Source organism: Cetorhinus maximus, chromosome 2 (assembly GCF_964194155.1).
Source record: "Cetorhinus maximus chromosome 2, sCetMax3.hap1.1, whole genome shotgun sequence".
Lineage (NCBI taxonomy): Eukaryota > Metazoa > Chordata > Chondrichthyes > Lamniformes > Cetorhinidae > Cetorhinus > Cetorhinus maximus.
The window spans coordinates 216,367,798-216,392,202 of record NC_135880.1 but is presented as its reverse complement, the minus strand read 5'-3'; the positions used below and the strand labels follow the sequence as shown (position 1 = coordinate 216,392,202).

The window sequence follows — 24,405 nt, the reverse complement described above, 5'->3', positions numbered from 1 at the left end:
CCAGAAAGCCAGTTGGTAAAGGATAGAACTGTAGCCAATCTTTACCCACTTTTATATTTATTTACAGAGTTAGACATTACAAGCATACACCTCCTAACCAACAGCCGCATTTTTAGCCTATTTCTATTTAGGAACTTTTTTTAAAAACTAAAATCACCGCAAATCAGTTAAACTCTCATAAATTTGAGATTGGTCCGGCAATACAACGCTGAAAACACCCCAACTTTCCATCATGCATTACAGTACAAAGCTCTTCATCACATGGCTTGCCCCCACACTCCAGCTATTAGTCAGCCAACGCTTCCCATCCTTGTGACATATTGCCTTCCTACCCCAATTGGAAAGCAAAAAGACTCATTTCCCAACTGGGTGATGCTTGGCTTTTTTTTCCCATTTTCGATATATTTTTTTGAATCTGGTAATGAGAAATGTTCAAAGAAAATAACAAAAAAAACTTTTTTAATGTCCCGCTTATTTTTCTCCAGGGTTGCACACAGCAGTGTCCTGGAGATTGATCTTCAATTCCTGGAGACTCCAGGCCAATCCTGGTGGGTTGGTAACCCTATTTGGCGAGCATTATGGGAAGCCTAGATGGATAAATGGAGTGGGGGGGAAGACTCCAGGGTCAGACCCGAAGGTGCAAAAAGAACTGACTGCGCAACAGGAGAGAGGGGTTGTGCTGAAAAGCAATGAGCAAAAGCAGGGGGTGAGCAAGTCTGAAACAGAGACAAAGACAAGTTGGGGAAGGTTCCAGACTCGGGAGAGAGTGAGAAAATCAAGATGGCAAGAGAGAAACTGCTTTTTTACATTTGTTACAGTAATGAGGGGGGATTTTTTTTAATACATGCTTTCATGCAATGTGGGCGTCGTTAGCAAGGCCAGCATTTGTTGCCCATCCCAAAATTGCCCTTGAACCAAGGCCATTTCGGAGGCCAGTTAAGAGTAAACCACATTTGTTGTGGTCAGGAGTCACATGCAGGCCAGAGCGGGTAAGGACGGCAGATTTCCTTCCCCGAAGGATGGACGGTAGTGAACAAGATGGGACTTTACAACAATCGTTGATAATTTCATGCTCCGAGACTAGCTTTCAATTCCAGATTTTATGAATTGAATTAAATTCCACCATCTGCCATAGTAGGATTTCCAGCTATGATTCAATGTACTCCAGGAGGTTTCATCACATGATTTGTCCCCATGTTCCAGCCATCAGTCGGCCAAAACACACATCCTTGTGACACAGTGCCTTCTTATGCCAATTGGAAAGCAAAAAGGCTCATTATCTAATTGGACGATGCTTGGCTGTCAGCCAAACAGCTCTTTCTTCCCATTTTCAATCATTTTCTATCTGGAAAAGAGAAATGTTCTAATAAAATGGCAAAAAAAAACCCCAATCTTTTTTTAATGTCCCAATGACAGTGTCCTGGAGATTGATGGGATTCGATGGGATTCTTGGGGTCTCCAGGCCAATCCAGGAGGTTTAGCTAACCCTGTGCCACGGTGGGATTTGAACCTATTTCACCCAGAGCATTAGCCTGGGGCTCTGGATTTATTAATCCAGTGACATTACCACCATCTCTCCTTAAGATCCAATTCACTGTGTTGTTTATGGTAATGAAGCATACATAGAATTGCAATTGACTTTCCTCTCATTTTAAAACATGCTGCCAAATAACAACAGAAAATAATAAATTTAACGGATCGCTTCATTTATCTATCGTTCCCCGCACAGTCGCTAGGGGATCGGAACTTGGTGATTGCTGCACTCGAGGTTTTAATATCCATTTTTCCTCAAATTTGTAAGATTCTGTTCCCAGCAGCACATAATCTACTGTGGGGAGAAAGGCAACTTTAAATTTATCAAAAAAATATTTTTTTCCCTTAATTTTCTTCCTAATGTCTTTTATTTTAAAAAGGGCCACAAGAGCAAATATGGGAATAAAGTCCCTGGCCTCAATGTCCATGGGGTTCCAGAAACAATGTGACTCATCAGAGCGTTTACAATTACTCTGGAATCTACAGTCCTGAGCTCCAGGTTTATCCTTGCCCTATTCTGGAAATCGGAAAACAGTCACTGATTTGGTTTTTTTTTTGCACGTGGACCTTCTCAAAATACAGTCTGCAAGGGTGAATCTAGGAGAATAAGGTGCAAAAATTTCATCTTACAGTGTAGCTGGTCTTCTGAATTCTCTTCATAATTATTTTTTAAATAAATAGGAGACAAATGTTATAGTTTTTTTTTCCCTAAAACGGAGCTAACATTAACCTGTGTGCTGCAATTCAGGAGTGAACTGCATTCGGACAAGTATCGAGAGACCACTTTCGGAGGTAATCTCAGCTTCGCACGGGTTGCACTGTGGCTCCAGCAAAATGGTGTTTAAAAAAGCATTCCGGGCAACCCCAGAAAATCATAATCTCTTCCATTTTGAGATTTACCAACATCCAGACGCCAGTGAGTGGAACTCAGTACAGGTGGACACGATCAATGCTCCGCTTTACCAGGTGAAACAGCAAGGAAATGCCAGAAGTATGGAGAGGATGGGCAGTCTGAATCGGTCAAACTGGTATCTTTGATGTGACAATGCCCTGCTTGTACAGGCAGACACTGGATAACATGCTGTCATTTTAGAATTACCACACCTTTGAGATAGTGCAGCTCCAACAATACTCAAGAAGCTCGACACCATCCAGGACAAAGCGGCCCATTGCATTGGCACCCCATCCACCACCTTCAACATTCACTCCCTCTACCACCAACGCACAATGGCTGCAGTGCGTGCCACCTACAAGACACACCGCAGCAACTCACCAAGGCTCCTTCGACAGCACCTTCCAAACCCTTAACCACTACCACCTAGACGGACAAAGGCAACAGATGTATGGGAACACCACCACCTGGAAGTCCCCCTCCAAGTCACACACCGTTCTGACTTGAAACTATATCACCGTTCCTTCACTGTCGCTAGGTCAAAATTCTGGAACTCCCTTCCTCACAGCACTGTGGGTGTTTCTACAACACATGGACTGCAGCGGTTCAATAAGCAGCTCACTGCCACCCTCTCAAGGGCAATTAGGAATGGGCAATAGTCTAGCCAGTGACACCCACATCCCATGAGCAAATATAAAAACGTGTCTGTGTGTAAAATATAAAAATGTGTGTGTGTGTGTGTGTGTGTGTGTGTAAAATATAAAAATATGTATGTGTGTGTGTTTTTGTGTGTGCGTGTGCGCGTATGTATAAAGTTCTTGTGTAGCTTGCTTTATTTCCTAATGAAAACTTGGCTGAACAGTAAGTAGCTTTATTTCCTGTCAGTCAATCAATCTGACATTAAACTGACAACGAAAAAATTGTAGCTGCCAGGCTGCACACAGAGAAATTAAGCTTGAGCTGTGGAGACTGTAAAATCAGTCTTGTCATCGTACACAGTCTCAATTTGCTTTATGCAGCACTACACTCATTAAGGTTCTACTGGGTACAGACATTCGGGAGATCTCACAGTGTCGCAGCAAATTCAACATCAAGATTACAATAGGGAAATCCTGACAACGGATTTCACAGTCTGTCTGCTCTGAATGGAATACAGCTTTTATCTGACTCATTGTTTAACCAGCTCATCACTGAAAGCAGTAACAATTTTGTTTAGACCCAAACGATTTCAGTGAACCACAAAGACTTTTGACCCCCCAAATCACTTCTCCTTTCCTTGGTGAGATAAGTAACGGGTCTCTCTTAAACCTACTGCAGCTTCAGTGGCTTTCCCTGGTAGCTGACCCCCATAAAAAGGTGTCGGCACCCTTCCCCACTACTCCTTGATTTGTGTGATTCTGCCTATCCATTGTTTAATGTTGCACTACACCTGAACCCAGGTGCTATTCTTTGTTTCATAGAATCTTACAGCCATTCGGCCCATCGAGCCCACATTGATTCTTGGAGAGCTGTCTAATTTAGTCCCACACCCCACAACCGTGAAAATTAGTCCTCTTTAACTACATGTCTAATTGTCTTTGGTTAATTCCTATGGGATATGATTCGACCACCCTTTCAGATAGTGCATTCCAGATCTTAGCAAGCCTCTACGTGAATACATTTCTCATTTTCCCTCTAGGCTTTTTGCCAAATATATTAAAGCTATAGCCTTGGGTTACCAATCTATTTGCTAATGTAAACTGTTTCTCCCTACTTGTCCCATCAAAACCCCTCACAATTTTGAATAGCTCTATTAAATCTCCTCTCAACCTTCTCTGCACCAAGAGAACAATTCCAGCTTCTCCAATCGTTCTACATAACCGAATTCACTCAAGCCTGGTATCATCCTGATAAATCTCTGTGCCCACAACATCCTTCGCCACCCACCCCAGGCCCTAACCAACAGTCCAACTTTATCAAATAAAAATATTACAGATTTCAACAAAAACTAATCTTCCTCACTTGAATGTTTAACTGAATGACTGTAGGTAATCAGATAAGGTTTTCTCCCCCATGACAAAACACAGCACGGTACTTCAATGCAAACCTTACTTACCAAAGTGCTTTATAATGTGCACACCCTGTGTTTTGAGGGGATGGACTTGGCCAATTTTATTTACAAAAACAAATATGGGAATCTAGTCATAGAATCATATCGCATAGAAGGAGGCCATTGGACCCATTGTGACTTGGTCAACTCTTTGAAAGAACAATCCAATTATTCCCCTCCCCTTCTCTTTCCCCATAGCCTTGTAGATTTTTCCTATATCCAATTCCCTTTTCTAAGTTCCTATTGAATCCATTTCTACCATCCTATCAGGCAGTGAATTCCGCATCATAACTTACTGTGTAAAAGAAAATTGTCCATCTCTCCCCTCTGGTTGATTTTCCAATTATCTTAAACCTGTGTCCTCTAGTTAATGACCCATCTGGCAGTGGAAACTATTTCCCCTTGTTTGCTCTATCAAAACCCTTCAAATAATTTTGGTCACCTCTATTAAATCCTACCTTAATCTTCTTGACTCTAAGGAGAACAATCCCAGTGTCTCCGATCTCTCCGCATAACTAAAGTCCCTCATCCCTGGTACCATTATAACTAATCTCCACTGCATCTTTGCCAATGCCTTAACATTCCCAGCCAATTTTATTTTCAAAAACAAACATGAGGATCAATTTTATAACCTTGCATTCACTCTCTTTCAAAGCTGTGTCCAGTAGACAGCTGTGTCCATACAGAACGGGAAGCTTCCAGGTCCGATCTCCAGTCTGCGCTGAGGTAATTGATCTCAGCCAGGCACTGGTGGAGGGGAGATGGTGGCAAAGTGGTAATGTCACTGGATGAGTAATCCAGAGGCCCAGGCAAATGCTCTGGGGACATGAGTTCACAATCCCACCATGGCAGCTGGTGGAATTTAAATTCAGCTAATGAAAACTCTGGGAATTGAAAGCTAGTCTCAGTAAAGGCAGCCACAGCAACTTGTGGTAAAAACCCATCTGGTTTACTAAAGTCCTTCAAGGAAGGAAATCTACTGTCCTTACCTGGTCTGGCCTACATGTGACCAGATCCATAGCAATTAACTGCCCTCTGAAATGGTTCAAGGGCAATTAGGTATGGGCAAAAAATGCTGGCCTTACCCACACACTATAAAAAGAATCAGGCTCCCTGTGCCTACCTTTGAAAGACTGACAATTGTCCAAGAGAACGGGATTGCTAGCCAGTGACTATTAACAAGGTGCATGCAATGAGCTAAGGAGGAGAGTGGGTCTAGGCTGTGATGCCTACCTGCGGTCAAACAGCAGTGGAGACTCACAGGTGAATAAAGGTACCTCTGCAGTGTAGGAAATACCTACAGAAGGTGCATGCAGTGTAGGAATTGCCCCCTCTGTAAACAGCAGCAGTGAATCAACATCATTCACCAGCAGTGAATCAACATCATTAGGAAGGTTGCAGGGATACGGGGAGAGAGTGAGACTAACTGGTGCTTTGAAAGAGCGATGGGCTGAATGGCCTCCTTTTGCGCCCATACTATTCTATGATTCAATGATTTAGGAGAGGAGGGTGTGAAGAAAAATTAAGATAACAAATTAAGCCTACTTTTAAATGAAGAATTGATCGCGTTACTGAAGTTTTTAAGAAGTCAGAAGAGAGCAGATTGATATTTTAACAAGGGAAGAATCACTTATGAGATGTTTATAATCTCTTTTTACCCAATTAAAAGTTTATTTTTTTTTTTTACAGATTCCAGCTGTTGAAGGAGGTTACACTAGATCAAAAGAAGGCTGCCTTTACAATCCAATGCCAGCAATGCCAAGAATTTGCACTACAATTTTCTAGCATTGATGTGAAGTGAAATGGCTTCACAGAGTCACTGTAGCTACAGGCTAACTATGGCCTTAATTAAAGTGAATGACGCCATCACTGCACTCAGACAGGAAATCCGCTTAAACATGTTGCTGGTATGCTGTTCTGGTCACCTAATCACAGAGAAGACAAAATTTCCTGGGAAAAGGTACAAAGGTGATCAACCAAGATGATTCCGGATATCCAGAATTCAAGCCATGAGGGAGGTTTAGGGAAGTTGGGGCATGTTTTGTTTGGAAAAGAGACTTTGATGTAACCCAGTCGAAGTTTTCACGAGATTGAGGGAGAGATCCTTTCTCACTATAGTCAAGCCTTCAAGATGAGAGAGATAGAGAGCAAGAGATCATGGTGCAAAGCTATTTTCACTTAAAGAAGCATAAATTAGCTCAAGGGCAACCAGATGTGTTTCTGGAGATAGAAGGGACGGGTGGGGGAGGTTAAGATGGGAAGGTGGTGGATAGAGCTGAAATTCTATCAAGCAGGATTTTTTTTGGGCTTAACAGTTGTCACTGTAAAGTGAAACAGCTTCCGTCCACCGGTCTGAATAATTATTGCAGAGTCAAGAGAAAAATACTGCAGATGCTGGAAATCTAAAATAAAGGCAGAAAGTGCTGGAAGAACTCTGTCTGCTGGTCAATCAAAAATCAAAAAATTGAAATAAACTGAATCTTTTTGTAAACATTTTACTGTGTTCCTTAAACTTAACAGTGATGTTATAAGTAAAAAAAAAGAAAATGCCTGATGGTAAATCTGTAAACCGTCTAAGTACATGGCAATCGACAGCAGCTGTCAGCATCCAGTTAGGATATATTGTCAACAGCAAGATATGCCACACAAGGTCCAATATCTTACATGCACAACTATCGCTCCATTATATATACGCATCGCTATTGCAAATTAATCATTGTTCATTTCTATTTAATAAATGTCTTTTGCTAGGACTCCATTCTATTGAACTCAGTTAAAAATTTAAGCTGTTTGTAGGACACAACATAGATTTAACATTTTACATGAACAGCATAACTTCCTATTAAAAACAGAAAGGAATTAAATAGCAGTGCAAACTTAAACACAGCTGTGTTCCCCAGGAATGTTTTGTTTCATCTTGTCTGTGGCTGCAGTGTAAGCCGATAGAAGGGTCAAATTTTCAATGAGATGTCAATTGCACAAAATTGTCTTCAACTCAAACATTAGCTTAGTTTCGTTGCAGCACAAAGAGTGAACCAAGGACGGCGCTCAATGCCGGGCCCAAGTATCCACACGGTCAAGATCCTGGGATAACGGAAGGTCAGGTCTATCTCCGTAAAACTATGCTGCTGCAATCTGGACAACTTGCACGAGTATCTGACAGGCAACCTTTTGACCCCCTCAGCCTGTGGGAAGTTACGCCACCTTCCTGCTGCTAATGGAACAGCATAAGGTTTCAGCCTGACCGAGACGAGGAGAGAGAAGTCAGAAACAGTGGCTGAACTCTGAATATTTCCTTATGTAATCTTCTGCCAATAAAGTTAACATTAAGAAAGTATGACTGCAAGAAAAAAAAACAAAGGCATTTTTTATATATATATATATATATATATAATGCTGGGAAATAAAATAGAAAATGTGAGAAATGCACAGCAGGTCAGCCTATTTCATTATTTACACCCCAAATATTAACATGATTCGTGTGATCAACAATTTTTAAAAAAAAACAGAGGCCTGGATTTTCTGGCCCCATCGTTGGGTGGGACCCGCTGTGGGCGTGGTGGCGTCCCTGCCAGGAGTCCATTGATGCGCGGCGGGACCGGAAGATCCCGGCGGCGGGAGGGTGCGGAAAATCCCGCCCAGAGTCTGAGAGAGCCATAAAGTCATTACGGCGCAGAGGGAGGCCATTTGCCCCATCGAGTCCATGCCGGCTCTCTGCAGAGTAATCCAGCCGGTCGCATTCCCCTGCTCTATTCCCCTTAGCCCTGCCAGTTTGCTTCCCTCAAGTGCCCATCCAATTTCCTTTGGAAGTCATTCATTGTCTCTGCTTCCATTTCGTAGGCAGCGAGTTCCAGGTCATTACCACTCGCTGCGTGAAAAAAGGTTCCTCCTCACATTCCCCTGTAACTCTTGCCCAAAACCTCAAATCTATGTAACCTATTGTGCCATCAGCTAATGGAAACAGCTTTTCTTTGCCTACAGCTATTACAGATGTTGAATGCTGGGAAGCCGTCGTGTCCATACAGAATGACAACATGCTATATTACTTTTACATGAGGGCAATAGGATATAGGCCAATATCCTGCTAAACCCAACTGTGTGAAGTACCAAAGGGTAGCTGCCATCTATAAAACGGCGCCCCAACAAGAGGCAATATCATCAGGAAAAGAAGGCAGGTCCTTTTTTCCCCCCCGCCCCCACAACATTGAGAAAGAAACTGCGCTACACCCTTTTTAATTTCTTTCTATTTATTGTTGTAAAATGAATTCTGCATCACTTTTTTGTTTATGAAGCGTGACTGAGCAGCACTCATTTTGGATATGCTTCTGAGAGTCAGGGACCCCGATGTGAGTTGGCTCCGTCTGCATTAATTGTGCTGGATGAACTGAAAAGGTTAAGTCAGAACTTAGCCTGGTGCTTTCATTCGACAGAATGTTTATGCCTCGAGGAGAGTTTGAATCGTATTTTTATTAAAACAAGTTTGATGCTGAAAAGCAATCGACCGCAATTGAAAGTACCTCGGAGAACTGTGGCACAAAGTCACCTTGTCACATTTCTTTTTGATCGCATAATTATGCCACCAAAAACTCAATTTCATCAGCAATGATAGTTCTTCATTTGAAATCCTGCAGTTCATCACCTCCAGAGGATTCAGAAGCCGCCGACTCAAGGAATTCAGCTCTTCAGCTTTGCTTCTGTGCCACTCAAAGATATTATGCAGGGGACAATGTTTGGCAAATCCAATAAAGCAGAGAATTGCAATCAGAATGTTAAAAAGGAATCTCCACACAGAGAAAACAAAGGCCATTTTCCATGCCTTTTAAAAAAAAATTCTCTCACTGGATATAGGCGTCCATTTGTTGCCCATCCCTAACTGCCCTTGAACTGAGTGGCTTGCTAGGCCATTTCAGAGGGCAGTTAAGAGTCAACCACATTGCGGTGGGTCTGGAGCCACATGTAGGCCAGACCAGGTAAGGATGGCAGGTTCCCTTCCCCAAAGGACGTCAGTGAACCAGATGAGTTTTTACGACAATCGATGATAGTTTCATGGTCGCAATTACTGAGATTAGTTTTATATTCCAGATTTATTAATTGAATGGGGTTTGAACCCAGGGCATTAGCTTGAGTCTCTGGATTACTAGTCCAGTGACATTACCAGCATGCCACCATCTCCCTGAAGTCTCAGGCTGCCACAAGAGCAAAGCCCTTGATATTATGGTACATTCTGGAAAAAAATAATTAGAAATGGTGCCTCATGATCAGGATTTATTTTTAATGAATAATGAATGGAGAATAAGGGAAAAAAGAACATCAAATATAATCCCAGGAATGAAAGGCTTAACATATGAGGAACGTTTGAGGACTCTGGGTCTATATTCGATGGAGTTTAGAAGGATGAGGGGGGATCTGATTGAAACTTACAGAATACTGAAAGGCCTGGATAGAGTGGACGTGGGGAAGATGTTTCCATTAGTAGGAGAGACTAGGACCCGAGGGTACAGCCTCAGAGTAAAGGGAAGACCTTTTAGAACAGAGATGAGGAGAAACTTCTTTAGCTAGAGAGTGGTGAATCTATGGAATTCATTGCCACAGAAGGCTGTGGAGGCCAGGTCATTGAGTGTATTTAAGACCGAGATAGATAGGTTCTTGATTGGTAAGGGGATCGAAGTTTACGGGGAGAAGGCGAGAGAATGGGGTTGAGAAACTTATCAGCCATGATTGAATGGCAGAGCAGACTCGATGGGCCGATTGGCCTAATTTCTGCTCCTATGTCTTATGGTCTTATAAAAGAAAAACCACAATTCCTGGAAATCTAAGATAAAAACACAAGACACTGAAAGATGAGTCTGTAACAGAAAGAGATTTGCTTTTTTAAGTAAGGAAAGAATTATTTATATAACACCTTTCACTATCTTGAGACATCCTAAAGCGCTTCCTATCATTTTGAAACGTAGCCACAGTTGTTTTGTAGCCAAAAATGGCAGCCAATTTTCACACAGCAAGATCCCAAAAAACTTGTATTTATATAGCACCTTTAACATGATAAAATGCCCCGAGGTGCTTCAGAGGCATTATAAAACAAAATTTGATACACAAGATGGTATATAAGCAGGTGGCCAAATGCTTAGTCAGGCAGGGAAGTTATAAGGAGTGATCCTAAAGGAGCAAAGAGAGGTAGAGAAGCTGGGAGGTTTAGGGAGGGAATTCCAGTGTTTAGGGCCCAGGCAGCTGAAGGCACAGCTGCCAATGGTGGGGTGATTAAAATCAAGGATGCTCAAGAAGCCAGAATTAGATGGGTGCAGATATCTGAGAGGGTTTTGGGGTTGGGGGAGATTACAGAGATAGGAAGGGGTCAGGCCATGGAGAGATTTGTAAGCCAGGGTGAGAATTTTAAAATCAAGGCATTGCTTGACTGGGAGAAAGTGTAGGTCAGTGAGCATCGGGATGCCGGGTGAACAGGATTTGGTGCGAGTAAGGAGATGGGCAGCAGAATTTTGGATGACCTCGTGTTTACGGAGGGTAGCACGTGGGAGGCTGGCCAGGAGTGCGTTGGAATAATCAAGTTTAGAGGTAACAAAGGAACTGCTCTCCGTGGTGTTGGTTAAGGGAAGGAATGTGGGCCAGGACACTGGGGAGCTCACTTCTTTCCTTTGGACAGTGACATGACATTTTTACTTTTACAGCAGCAGATAATAACAGAGGAGTCAGACAGAGCCTTGGTTTAGTGTCTCAGCTGAATGACAGTACTTCTTCAATTCAGCACTGAAATGTCAACATGGATTATGTGCTTAGTTCCTGGAGTGGGGTCTTACCACACAACCTTCTGACTTGGAAGGGATGTGCCATCAAGTAGGACCCCTTATCAAAATTGACATCCTAAATGTTAACCTATATTTTGGCCGTGCATTTCCACTATTTTATTTTAAGGCAACAGAAGTTCTAAAGATGCAAATTCTATTCAGATTTTACAAACAGATGAACAAGAGCGAGCAGAATAAAAGCCTCTTAAAGCCTCACACCCGTCTGCAAAGGGCAAGAAACTGCATCCCTTTAAATAATCATATTGAAGAATTCTGAATGAGCAGAGCAGAAGGTGAACCAGCAAGTGTATGTTGGAACATTTAATTCAATTTCAGGTTCAGAAAGCAAAATAAAGAGGGGGAAAGAAAGACTCCATTAAGAGACAGAGAGAGAGAAATAAAAGAGAGAGAAAAACGTTTCCTTTAAATTAAATTTATGTTTTATATCTCCGATAATTATTAAAATCTGAAGGAATGAAACTCCACACTTATTAAATTTAGTTTTCAGTGCTGGAGAGTTGTTTGGCAGTAATTAAGACTTAACATGCCTTTTTAAGGGAATTTATACTGGAATTGACAAGACCTAACTTCTTCTGTCAAGTTTAGTGCATATATATTTGATAAGTACAGCAGGCTCATGCCATTCCATGTATTTCAGTGCTGAGTCTCTTGACAAGATATTGTTATCGTGAAATCTCCAGAGCAGCAGGGCATCTTAGACAACAGCTTCCTGATTTATGCAGTTATCTGAGCGTGTGGAGAAATGAGCAGAAGACCTACCTTAGGCAGGTCACTATTACTACTAATAGGGCTGACCATTATTAATATGTAAAGTGGACAGCAACTGGTTCTTTGGTGGATGAGGTTTTGGATTTCAACTTTAAAAAAGGATTACAGCTTAAGCAATCAACTGGTGGCAATTTCAAAAAACTGACTGGGCTAGCAGTAAATGACTCATGTGACAAACCGGCTCATTCCTACATTAGACAGTCTGGACTTTGAGGAACACAACATTCAGACAGAAGCCTGTTCAATGCATCAAAAAACAGGTCAAAAAATAAAAGCACATTCACTAGTAATGTGTGTCTTCCATGTTTTCATAACTTCATGATAATTCTGTGGCCAGTGCAAGTTAGGCAAAGAATGCTCTGTTCTGTTACTCCTCCCGTTACTAGGGCTGTTACCACTTGCTCCATCCCTGTCTGACATTAAACCCTGGGTGAGCTAACCCACCCTCTTCACCAACAATTAACACCTATAGGCTTCAGTGTCGGATGCCATCAACCTTACCGAGTGTCACCTCAGGCTCTGGCACTCCCTAGCTCAGCACCCACTGCCTCCTCAACTACTTCCTGCTTTGCAAATCCTCCTAAAGACCTTTCTCTGCACCCATCTGCTACTTAACTTTGCTTAATGTCTATTCAGGTACAATCCAGAAGTGTAAATTACTGTTGTAATATTTCAAATGGTAAAAGAGGCATTATTAGTTTTCAATATTTGGTATTTTTAGCTGAATGTGGTAAATTCCACCTACATTCATGTATGTCAAAAATTCATTCAATTCCCCTGTGTAGGATAGGGGTTTGGATGCAAGAGGATCCCCAAGGCACTAACTCAACTGAGGGGGTCTGAAGATGCAACAACTACAAAGTCGATGCTCCCATGCTGAGTTGTTCATAGTTCTCTGCAATTCATCCAGTGTTGGGTATGATTTCTTTTTGTGCGCACACAACAGTTTACTAACTATTTGGGAAGAAAGCCAAAGTTAAATATTTCATTGTAGCCTTGGGCTCGACCTCTTTTGAAAAATAAAAGCTCTCCTCTGATTTCATGCAAGCCTTGGCTGATAATCAGTGATGACAGGGGGGGAAAGAATACAGTGGCCTCTGTTCTATCACCCGCTGTTGACGAGATTTTTTTCCCCCACTAAACGTAAATTGTTGAACAATGGTTAAAAAGTGTATTCTTTCACAACAGCTCGTCTGCATTCATGTTTAATGGTTTAATTAGTTGATTGACACTCTGAACTGCTCTAATCAGGCACACAGCGCTAACCTACCGTTAATTTACTGTGACGTTTCATCATTCTGGTGAAATGGAACCTCATTAAATTTATCAGGCGGGAATGCTGGGTGGGTCATGTGTTCTTTGACTCAGTGTGCAAGTTAACTCCTTCAAACCCACCAAAAAAAACGATGTTTTTAAAATCAAACGGTCAGGCTGTTTTACTACGAAACATAGGAATTGTTAGAATACAAAAAGACCAAGCTCTGCCTAATTCGCCATCTACCATCCTGATCATTGACGGAGTTGTTGACTAAATGTAGGAATCAATCTCTAAATCTTCACTAAGATAAAAGCAAAAAACTGCGGATGCTGGAAATCCAAAACAAAAACAAAAATGCCTGGAAAAACTCAGCAGGTCGGGCAGCATCTGCGGAGAGGAGCACAGTTAACGTTTCGAGTCCGAATGACCCTTCAACAGAACTAAGGAAAAATTGAAGAGAGGTGAAATATAGGCTGGTTTAAGGGGGGATCGGACACACTGGCTCTACTTGTCCCACCCCCCCCCTTAAACCAGCTTATATTTCACCTCTCTTCTATTTTTACTTAGTTCTGTTGAAGGGTCATTCGGACCCGAAATGTTAACTGTGTTCCTCTCCGCAGACGCTGCCAGACTTGCTGAGTTTTTCCAGGTATTTTTGCTTTTGTTCTAAATCTTCACTGTTTTACACCATAGAAATACAGAATCCTTCAGTTCCAAAGCATAATTAAAAGATAGAGAGAGAAAGAGTGAGAGCTGTTTGATTATTGCTTGCATTAATAGGCAATGGGGCCAATTTTCACTTGAGAAAATTGGCATGATTGAGATGGTAAGAGCCTAAATATGGGGTTGGTGGTCTTACCCCCTTCTCCCAGCCTAGTTAACCCCAACTAAAAGAACACAGACTTTCACAGGGCTACCACTGGACATCCTGAAACAAATAGCAGGGCACTTTCCCAAGCAAGTTAGGATCCTAATGACTTAGTTACAAACCCCACTGTAATTTTAAAGCACACGTGGGCGGAGCTTGTTGCTCAGCAATATAGGTTAGAAGTTTCCGGGTTTGTTTCCCAATTTATGCCGAGTCATCTGAACCCACTGGTGGCAGCAATGAAGCGGCTACGAACGATTTCAATACTCTATTGGCAAGGGAGTGGGATCAGCCGAGGTCCTGCTGCTGACTTAAAAGCAAAATACTGCGGGGATGCTGAAAATCTGAAACAAAAAACAGAAAATGCTGGAAAAACTCAGCAGGTCTGACAGCGTCGGTGGAGAGGGAAACAGAGTTGACGTTTCGAGTCCGTATGACTCTGTAGAAGGGTCACATGGACTCGAAATGTTAAGTTTGCCTCGCTCTCCTTCGACACTGTCAGGCCTGTTGAGTTTTTCCAGCATTTCCTGTTTTTGTTCCTACTGTTAACTACCGTCCAATGACTGCAGCTAAAAATGCACAAACGTTGACATTAGGTTGAATAGGATTGAGTTCGGATGTGATGACCTCCACAGCTGAATAGGCTGGTTCACTGTGCAGGCTCACGAATGAGCAGTCGGCTGGGGTATCGGAACCGACGTCTTCAGAGGAGCAGAAATTGAAAAAAGAAAACAGCACTGTGACTAATTAACATGCACAGGAGCATAGAGTATGTAAACACTCATCACCGACTTGCCTGTTAACACCCTGTTACAATTTCCCCACAAGTCATTAATTGTTTCCAGCAATTATCAGGGCTCGGTGTACGAGACAGGAGGCACTGCTACCTCCAGCAGTACTGGCCGTTCCTTCACCGTCGCTGGGTCAAAATCCTGCAGCTCCCTCGCTAACTGCACTATGGGTGTACCTACACTATATGGACTGAGTGGTTCGAGAAGGACGTTCGCCGCCAACTTCTCAAGGGCAATTAGGGGTGGGCAACAAATGCTGACCTTGCCAGCAATGCTCACACCCTATGAATGAATAAAACAATGGGCGTTAGGATCAAGCTCAGCTGTGAAGGACAGGATAGCTAAACGTCCGGCTGACTGCCTCGATGTAGGTTCACACAGAAAGAATGGCTACTTCGGCATAAAACCAGGGGTGCAGGAGGAGAGTAAACGAGAGAGGGAAACATGGACTAGAGCTGGAAAAATCACTTCGAGTAAGAATCACGTGCAGTTCCGTCACCTTCACATCTGACTTCTCCTATTATTCAAGGTGTCTGGTTACAATGCGGCCAAACGTTTCCAGCGGGAAAGTGTTACTTCTGCGGGAAAAAATGAGTTTATAAAAAACAACTTTAATATACTTTACATATTTCGGGGAGCACTGCTGAAAACATGGACCTTTATTTTCTTTGTTGGAATAAATAAAATTGATTGGAGCGATCTCCTTGGAGAGCATCTGTGAATGCTGAGGTTGTCAAGGTGCACAGTGGCATGCAAATGAGGAGTGTCACCATAGTAACCCAACGTACTCTCCTGGTGCTTCCTACTGAGAAGCCTCTTCGATCAAGCTGTGTGTCGTTCATAGAGATTTTAAAACAGAATTTTTATTTCTCTTTTTTTTTTCTGGCTTCCTCCACGCGCCCCTCCCCCACCACCCCCCACCGACGGGGGAAGGGAAATCTTACCAAGAAAGAGAGAGCCAGCAGTGGCATTCACATGGAACCAGCATGTGCAGTGCATACTAATGTGCCTGACCTACACTTATCAATAGCCAGCCAACTTCAACCTTCCCTCAGCCACCTGAGGGAACAAACAGGCCTGAATGACGCAAGTACTTTAAGGAGTGACAGGCCCATGTCTGGCGAGCTCGAGGTGCTGCACTACTATTGGCCGGTCCGTTGGCCACGACAGATGCAAGGGGCACAGAACAATTTTCATATTTATCACGGCAAAGGTAGCAAGAGTTTTTAAATATCAGTACATGTACCCAAGTCTTCCACATGACACAAAGTCAAACTCTCTATGCTTCACATGCTCCCCATGCTTTTTGCTCCTTTCTTTGTTAATAAACCCTCATAGCAAAAGCGTTTCAGCAACGCTCGTTATGCAAGGGTGGTATTTTGTTTGCTCCCTCCCTCGACGTCATTAATTTACAATTGGATAAGGTTCCGCGGCTACAGATAGCCCTCAGGTGCCTTGCCAAAGTGGCCTTTTATCACGCTGCAACTTAGACGGGGAGTGTCAGTAGCTATCTGAACACATGGGGCATCCCAGCAGGGCCCGATCATGTCCTCGTCAGATGCCCTTCATATGTGAACTTTCCAGCAGAGCCTCAGGTGACTGCACTGGGGACACAGGCTGATTGTGATTCCTTGCCACTCTATCACGGGAATACTGAAGGTCAATTTCTTTTTTATTCATTCAGGGGGTGTGGGCGTCGCTGGTTAGGCCAGTATTTATTGCCCCTCCCTAACTGCCCTTCTTCAGAGGGCATTTAAGAGTCAACCACATGGCTGTAGGGGTCTGGAGTCACATTTAGGCCAGACTAGGTAAAGATGGCTGATTTCCTCCCCTAAAGGGCATTAGTGAATCAGATGAGATTTTAAAAACAATCGACAATGGTTTCGTGGTCATTAGACTTTTAATTCCAGGTTTTTATTGAATTCAAATTCCACCATCTGCCGTGGCAGGGTTCAAACCCGGGTCCCCAGAGCATTACCCTGGGTCCCTGGATTACTAGTCCAGCAATAATACCACTAGGCCATTGCCTCCCTTGGCACTTCTACTGGCACCCTAGTTAGGTGTGGTCAGAGCTTGCTGTGCACAAATTATCTGCCATGTTTTATACATTACAACGGTGCCTACGCTTCAGAAAGTACTTCATTCAGTGACGTGAAGTTTTGGGGACATCCTGAGGTTGTGAAAGGCTCCATATAAACAAAAGTTCCATCTTAATGAAGGCTGCTCAAAAGTCAATTCTTTCGTAGTGACTTTTTTTTTTTCTATTTTTCCTTCCTTCAATAGAGCAGGGGGAAGGTAATAAGATTTAAAAAGTGAGACAATGCCAGGTGAGTGGGTGGCCTGCCAGGAAAGGGTGTGAATTACAGGGGAAGTCCATAGCGTGCAAGAGAAATAGATACTTAAAACAGCCAAAGAGATAATATTCCCTCCTTCTTAAAAAAAAAACAAATTAAACTTTTCCTTCCTGAATAGGCTCAATAATAACAAGGTCTCTTAACAGGAACGAGTTCTCAAAATAATTAGCAACGAGTGCTTACAATCACCTATTACACAGACAGACAGACAGCTAGGCAGAAATTTTCCTATGCAAGTTATGCTGGAATATATCGGAACAAATTATACATCTTTTAAATTCTACATCCCATAATGCAGTCAGCACAAAAAATAATTAGCTCTGACAATGGAGTGGAAGATTTAAAAGGCCTTTAATATTGGCAATAGGCCCCACTTAATTTTATGCACTTACTGGACAGGCAGCTCTCTCGGGAGCTCCGCACGTGTGCATTTCTAATCTTGACCATCCGTTGCCATCCTTTGCCCTTTCCCCCTCAACCTCCTATCTTCCACTGCTTAAGTTGCGCTAGCTTTAATACTGGGTGAATTTTAGCCCTCACTACTGGCTAACTGCTAGTTTAAACTGCCCGCCCAGCGCACGCCTCTCCCCCTCACTCCTCCGCCAGACCATGCTGGACTTGGATTTCCCACAGCGAGTGCTGGGTTTTTTCCCTCTCAACTTTGGTTTCCAATTTTATTGACTTTTCGGTACAGCTAGATTTCTGCACTGGACTACACACGCAGCTGCTGCGTCTGACCTGCTGCACAGTTACTTAAATTTTAAAGTAATTTTGTTCAGCTGATTTCCACACCCCCCCCCAACCTCCACCACCACAGCTACCTACTAAGCCTATGGTTGGCCTGCTGGATTTTCAGCTTTGGGCATAGTCTGCTTTCTGGCCAGGGATTCACTCTTCTGAGCCAAAGTACATTTCTTCGTTGCTTCTGGAACATATGGTGAGCTCCAATTTCTGCCCACACAGCTTCTTGAATCTTCATTCCCATGGAAATACCTGCAGTGGTGGCATCCTCCGATACAGTCCCTTCCAGGCCCACGTGCCTGCTACACCTGTCTCTGCATCTGGACGTCAGTTTGTCAATGCGCTACGTTGACTCCGCCCTAGCTACGTCATCTTTATTGACCACAGGACCTCTGATTTTAACTCTGGACTCCCTCCTATTGTCCTGCTTCCATTCCCCGCTTACTACCAGGATATCTGTATCCTAATCTTGCTACATAGCCAAGTCTGTGTAACTAGAGTTATCTCTGTGATTATTCGCATGTGTGTTTTGGCTGCCACCCTGGACCCACACCCCTATTTCCATTCTTACATTTTTTTCCTTTTCTTAAAAAAAAATATTTTTTTCTCTTTATCCCTCTGACACTCCATCCTTCCTGTTGTCATGCCTCCTTTCATGTCTCCCCTCTCAGGTCTAGTGCCCTTCCAAATCCCTACCCCACTCCTCGCCCTTCCTACTCCCTTGTCGCTATCCTGACTTGATTCCCTCTTAGATAAGTCCACATCTCTCCCCTGTGCTTCTCTTGACATCCTCTGAAAGGCCCATCGAGGCACGTAATGCTGCCTCCTTACAAACAACAACCCCATCCTACTCTCTCACTGACCTTCCCACCAGTGTGCTGGCTGTGTGGGGTGGGGGGCTCTTTTCTATCTCCTTCCCATTCGGCTCATCCCCTCAGTGCTGATCCTGTGGGCTTTGCCAGTGGATCACTGTTCCCTCTACAGCGTTTTGGTTCACTTGAGAACAAGGCACTCACCATCCATGAGTTTATTGTGGATGATTGTATCAACATTGCTTTGGCTCAGCAGTGATGACAACTTGCCCGTAAATGAAGCCTTCCCGCCTGTGTATCCTTCCCACTCGCCCTGCCAAGGTGACAGAGTGACTCTTATCACCCAACCTTGGTCTGTCCCCCTGACACTTTCTGCTCTTTTGAGCATTTTCACCTTGTTCCACTTTCACCTCTCATTTAAACTCCTCGTTCTGTGCCGCAAACCCAACTCCACGTTTGAACCCCTCCAATCAGATTTCTGCCCCCGCCACAGTACCAAAATGGCTCTTACCATAGTCACAAATGACGTCCTACGTTACTGTGACAGGGGTTAATGATCCCTCTTCATATTCCTCGACCATAACATTATGAACAATAACACAGCTGACCACACCATCCTCCTCTCATGCCTCTCCGCCACCATCTAGCCAGCTGGGGCTACACTCACCTAGTTCCATTCTCATTTCTCCACTTGTAGGCGAGAATCATCTGCAATGGCTTCTCTTCCCGCTCCTGCACCGTTACCTCTGGTGACTCCCTCTCCTGTTCCTCGTCAGACACATCACACTGTCACTTTCCACATATAGGCTGATGGCCCCCAGGTTCACCTCATCAGCCCCACTCTCAACCCCTCCACTGTCTCGAGATTGTCTGACCTTTTTGTCCGACATCCATCTTGGAAGGATCTTGGAAAGCCAATTTTTATCCCCTTTTCTCACACAGGGTCAGTTGATCTGGTGCCAACCACCCATTGCGCCTCCCCTTGTGGCCAAATGTCCCACGTAAGTCTGGTGATGATGTCCATGCCCAAAACCCGTGCACGCAGAGTCTGCAGCAGGAGTCACCAATAGCATTTCCGCCACCTCCTTTATTCTTAAGGCTCAGATGTTTAAGTCAATTGCAGCAGTTTCCCAAGATTAGTCAGCTCAGCATACACCATGGATCGAAACCAGGATCTTTCTGTATGACTAAATAGGAGCTAGTGCAAGGTGAGGCGGTGGCATTGTGGTATTGTCACTGGACTGGTATTCAGACACCCAAGGTGCTGCTCTGGGGACCTGAGTTCAAATCCCACCCCATGGCAGATGGTGGAATTTAAATTCAATAAAAATCTGGAATAAAAAGTCTAATGGTGACCATAAAACCATTGTCGATTGTCGTAAAAACCCCATCTGGTTTACTCGTCCTTTAGGGAAGGAAATCTGCCGTCCTGGTCTGGACTACATGTGGCTCCAGACCCAGAGCAATGTGGTTGGTTCTCAAATGCCCTCTGAACAAAGGCAATTAGGAATGGGCAATAAATGCTGGCCCAGCCAGTGACTCCCGCATCCCACGTACGAATATATAAATGAAAGATTTCTGTACCGGGCCATCAGGGGAGCATTGCACAACGGTTACAGAGTAAGTTGCTACACATTTCCAATTTATAACTGAAGGGATATACACAACCATCGAACTTGCTCTATTCCTGTGTATATTTCTAATTAACTGATACTGGCTCAGTTCTTGGTGGAGTTCCGCAATCACTGTCAAAAGGTTAATGCTTTCTGCAGACTAAAATGACTTCCAAACCGTCAATCAAACACAATTTGGGCAGCTCAATTTGCTGGTTAATGTTCTCTTGGTACCAGGGGGAAACACAGATAAAGTGGTTGTCATGGTTCAGATTCACATGTAACCCTTTAGGTACCAAACCTCACTCACATTTTCTACATTTCTAACAGTAGCAGCTTACAAAAAAAATCATCTTATCATCATAGGAGAGTGGGATGTTGAACAAAGCACAATAAGAGGGTATTCTGCGATATTTTTTGAATGAGGCACCAATGATTTCAGAATCAAAATCTTTTACCGATGCAGATTGTTCACAAATAGAACACTTTTTGTCTCAGAGTCTCAAATGTGTAGAACCCTACAAATGTTGCATCTATTTGGATAGCCCTGAGCCATGACATTGTGCTGCATGGGCTAGGGTCATGGCCACAATTCTGCTTCAGCGTTCCTGGTCTCACCTCACTAGGTCGCTCTCCAGGAATTCCAACATCTGTGACTCTTGAATCGGGTCAAAAAAATTTAACACTGAGCTAAAGGAGGAGACAATAGAGCAGGTGGCCAAGAATTTGGTTAAGGAGCTAAGTTTTACAAAGTATCTTCAATGAGAGTGAGAGCGAGAGAGAGAGAGTGAGAGAGCGAGAGATTTAGTGGGGGGAATTCCAGACCTTAGGACCTGAAAATGAAGTGGCCAATAGCAGGCAGATTCAGAATGAGAGCCAACTTCTTTGTCTGTACTTTGGCACAACTCTGACACTATTACTTGGATACCAAGTTGGAATTCTCTTTCGGAATCATGAATTTTGGCAACACTGCCTCCACATTGAGGAAGGGTGGAGGTAAGAGAAGGAAAATCAGAATAGAGCTGCTGCCAGTTGTTTTTGAGTGCTCCTAGTGGCTGCTGTTGTTCTGTTTTGAGCGTATTCTGAGAGAAGGTCATCTATCTGCTCCCTTTGCCACTGGCAGTCATGGTCTGGAGAGGCAGAAAGGAAATTAAAATGAACCTTGTCTTTACTCCTTGGCCAGTTGCATTCTTATCTACATGGAAACAAGGCACCGCAGATTCACAGTCTCCTAACCTGTTGTCAATGAGGTATCCTTCAACAGGACGCTAAATACAGACAATTATGTCTCCCTATTTGAAGGCTTACAATCATGGGGGGGTGGGTGCAGGAATGGGCTGGGGAGAAAGGGGAAAGAGGTAAATGGATGTTGCTCTTTGAGACAGCAAGAGGAAAGTAAAACTGAAAGTAATGCCTCGAAGTTAGGCTTTTGGCAGTGACCTGATCATTGTAGCTTTGACTTAAAAGTGTGGCGTGGATCATCAATGTGAAGCCAGCTTTGGTGACGCACACAGTAAGAGATTTAGGAATTATTTTTCAAACTAACATATGGGAACACTGAAAAGGTATTTTCTACATCCTGTATTCACTTCATGTAATTTTATTACAAGCATCTGCTGGGGTAGTATTATGTAGACAGCATTGGCTTAAGCCAGAGACTGTTGAAGGTCATGCGGAGCAGACAAATGCTGGTGGCTTTGGGGCTTTCTTTGGTCAGAAATTGCCCAAGATATACTTGTCCTTTTTAAAATAGTTTTATAGGAGTCTGGTGATGGATCAGAGAGTTTGTCCAATCAGTACCTAGGCTATAAAGGTCAATGGGGTGTCAATCTGGCTCAAACTCTGGTCTGGGCTCAGCTCTTAGTTGGGGTGTTTGTAAGGGGACAGCTGCTGTTCTTAGTGTCAGTAGATTAATGAGGGAAAACCTGGCGAGATTCCCTTGCCTGTTTGATGTTTAGTAACCCCCATTGCCTTCCTAAGGCATGCATGCATGGACACAGTTTCCTCAGCCAATCCAGGTGCCACATATGGTGGAAAAGCCTGTTGATATTCATTATTAAGGCTCATACATAAAGTATAGCCACCTGGATGAGGTACCAAAGGGTGGCTTCAGGTGCAGAGGGAGCAGGAAAAAAAATGCTGGAGAAAATTGGCAGAAAACTGTTTCACTCCGTCATTTCCCACACGGCAAAGCTGTCTGATCTGTCGCATCTGGGAGGGACTGGTGTATCCAGGATACTCTTGAGCAGCTCCTAGTGGTCAGCTCAAGAAATGCAATGGCAGAAGTCTTTGGGCAGGTTGCTGGCCAGTCTCCTCTTGGTACAGGAATGATGTGGGGGTGAAATAACGAAACATGGAACACTAGGAGGCGATCAAGCCACTCCTCACAACCTGCTGCATTAAGGACTCCAATTAAATGAGTTGACCACCCAACAAAAAGATCTGCAAAATTTCTCTCCATCACCTCCAAAATTTTCATCTTCACAATTTCACTCTTAGCCAGCTGCAGATGTCACTTCCATAGTCTCAGCTGCTTGGAAACCATCATGCTCTCTGCTGTATTTGGTCACTTCATTCTATATTTACTTTTATGTTTTCCATCCCACTCCATATCAACAGCAACTTGTGCTTAGAATGCCTTCAACTTAGAAAAATGCCCCACAGCGCTACATAGTCATAATTGAAACAATACTTTGATCAGAGGAGGCTGTGAAAGAGTAAAGGGGTGGACGTGAGAGAGGTGGAAGGGGATTAGCGAGTTCCAGTGTGTTGAGTCTAGCCGTCTGAAGGCAGAGCTGCCAACGCTGGGGGCGATCAGATGGCTTACTAGCCTTTTTTTTTTGGAAGGGGTTAATTGGCAGAACAATAACATGCTTCAACGACATGTCTGTTCTGCCTCTAAACTTGCTGGAGGCTGTTCACTTGTGCCCTCTTGTTGTGTGCTCACAGTTCAAGTCATGTGGCAGGCAAGTGAGAAGAAAACTGTAAAGTAGTAAAAGTTAAAACTGATTTAAACGTTTAAGATTCAGCAAGAAGGAAAGACCTCTCTAAGGTGAGCCAGTAAAGGCTGTTGCAGAGAGCAAAAATGTTAAACGTTTGAGATCGGTGCTACAGTATTTATAAAATGGAAAACAGGGTGCCAGGATAAAAGGTCATTATTTTAGTTTTCAATATAAACAATTTCATCTTTCTGGATTTCAAGTTTTAACCCAAAGCGCCTGTTCTTTCTTTCCTTTGGTATCTTTGGGCTATACCTTTTCTGTAACCAAGAGGATAAGCAACTGGTTTTCGGGCCTCTGCCAATCCAGTACTGTGGCAGTTCTAGACCAAAAAAAAAACTGGGAAATAAGAGTACTGGTCCAGACTGTTCTTTCCTTCTGGGTTGCCATTAGGTCGGTTGCAACTGTGACGTTAGGATGATTCTCCCTAATTCGCTGCGCAAACAAACCTCAGGTTCGGCTCACAGAAGCAGCGCAACTGAGATCAGGCGCTCAACGGTGTGCACATGCGATTGCAACTGGAGCACCCAGCTTACCATGGGCACCTTGCTAAAGCTGACAGGATGGGCAGGAATTCAGCATGGTTGGTGCAACAAATGTTGTGACTTACACTCCTAAGGGTTAAAATCTTACTCTGGGAAAAGCAAAGTGAACATAGATATGCTTTGTTTAGCTGGTGATATGAGTACCTGCTTTATTTCTTCACTACTTGCGTCAGTAATTCAACTTCTACCCCACTGCACAGAATTACAAGCGTCAGTTCCAAATCCCAGGGAGATACAGTATTATATACAATTGAACATGAAATGCACTTAAAATTGCAACTTGTTTTGACTAATTGGGTTCTAGCAGTATTCTTGCTATTT

General features: G+C 43.4%; 1 protein-coding gene across 6 annotated transcripts in view; it reads right to left on the bottom strand.

Annotated features, from left to right (window-relative positions):
* alg9 (ALG9 alpha-1,2-mannosyltransferase) overlaps positions 1 to 24,405 on the bottom strand; it is a 242,515-nt gene that overhangs the window by 54,596 nt on the left and 163,514 nt on the right. The window contains exons 15-16 of one of the 6 annotated variants that reach the window (XM_078532483.1): positions 9,032 to 9,208; positions 7,237 to 7,754 (exon numbers count right to left, since the gene is read on the bottom strand). The exons of the other annotated variants lie outside the window; for them this stretch is intronic. Coding sequence (XP_078388609.1) covers positions 7,517 to 7,754; positions 9,032 to 9,208 — 415 coding nt within the window. The 3' untranslated portion in view covers positions 7,237 to 7,516. Of the gene's footprint in view, positions 1 to 7,236; positions 7,755 to 9,031; positions 9,209 to 24,405 lie in introns of those variants that run through there. 6 annotated transcript variants of the gene reach the window in all.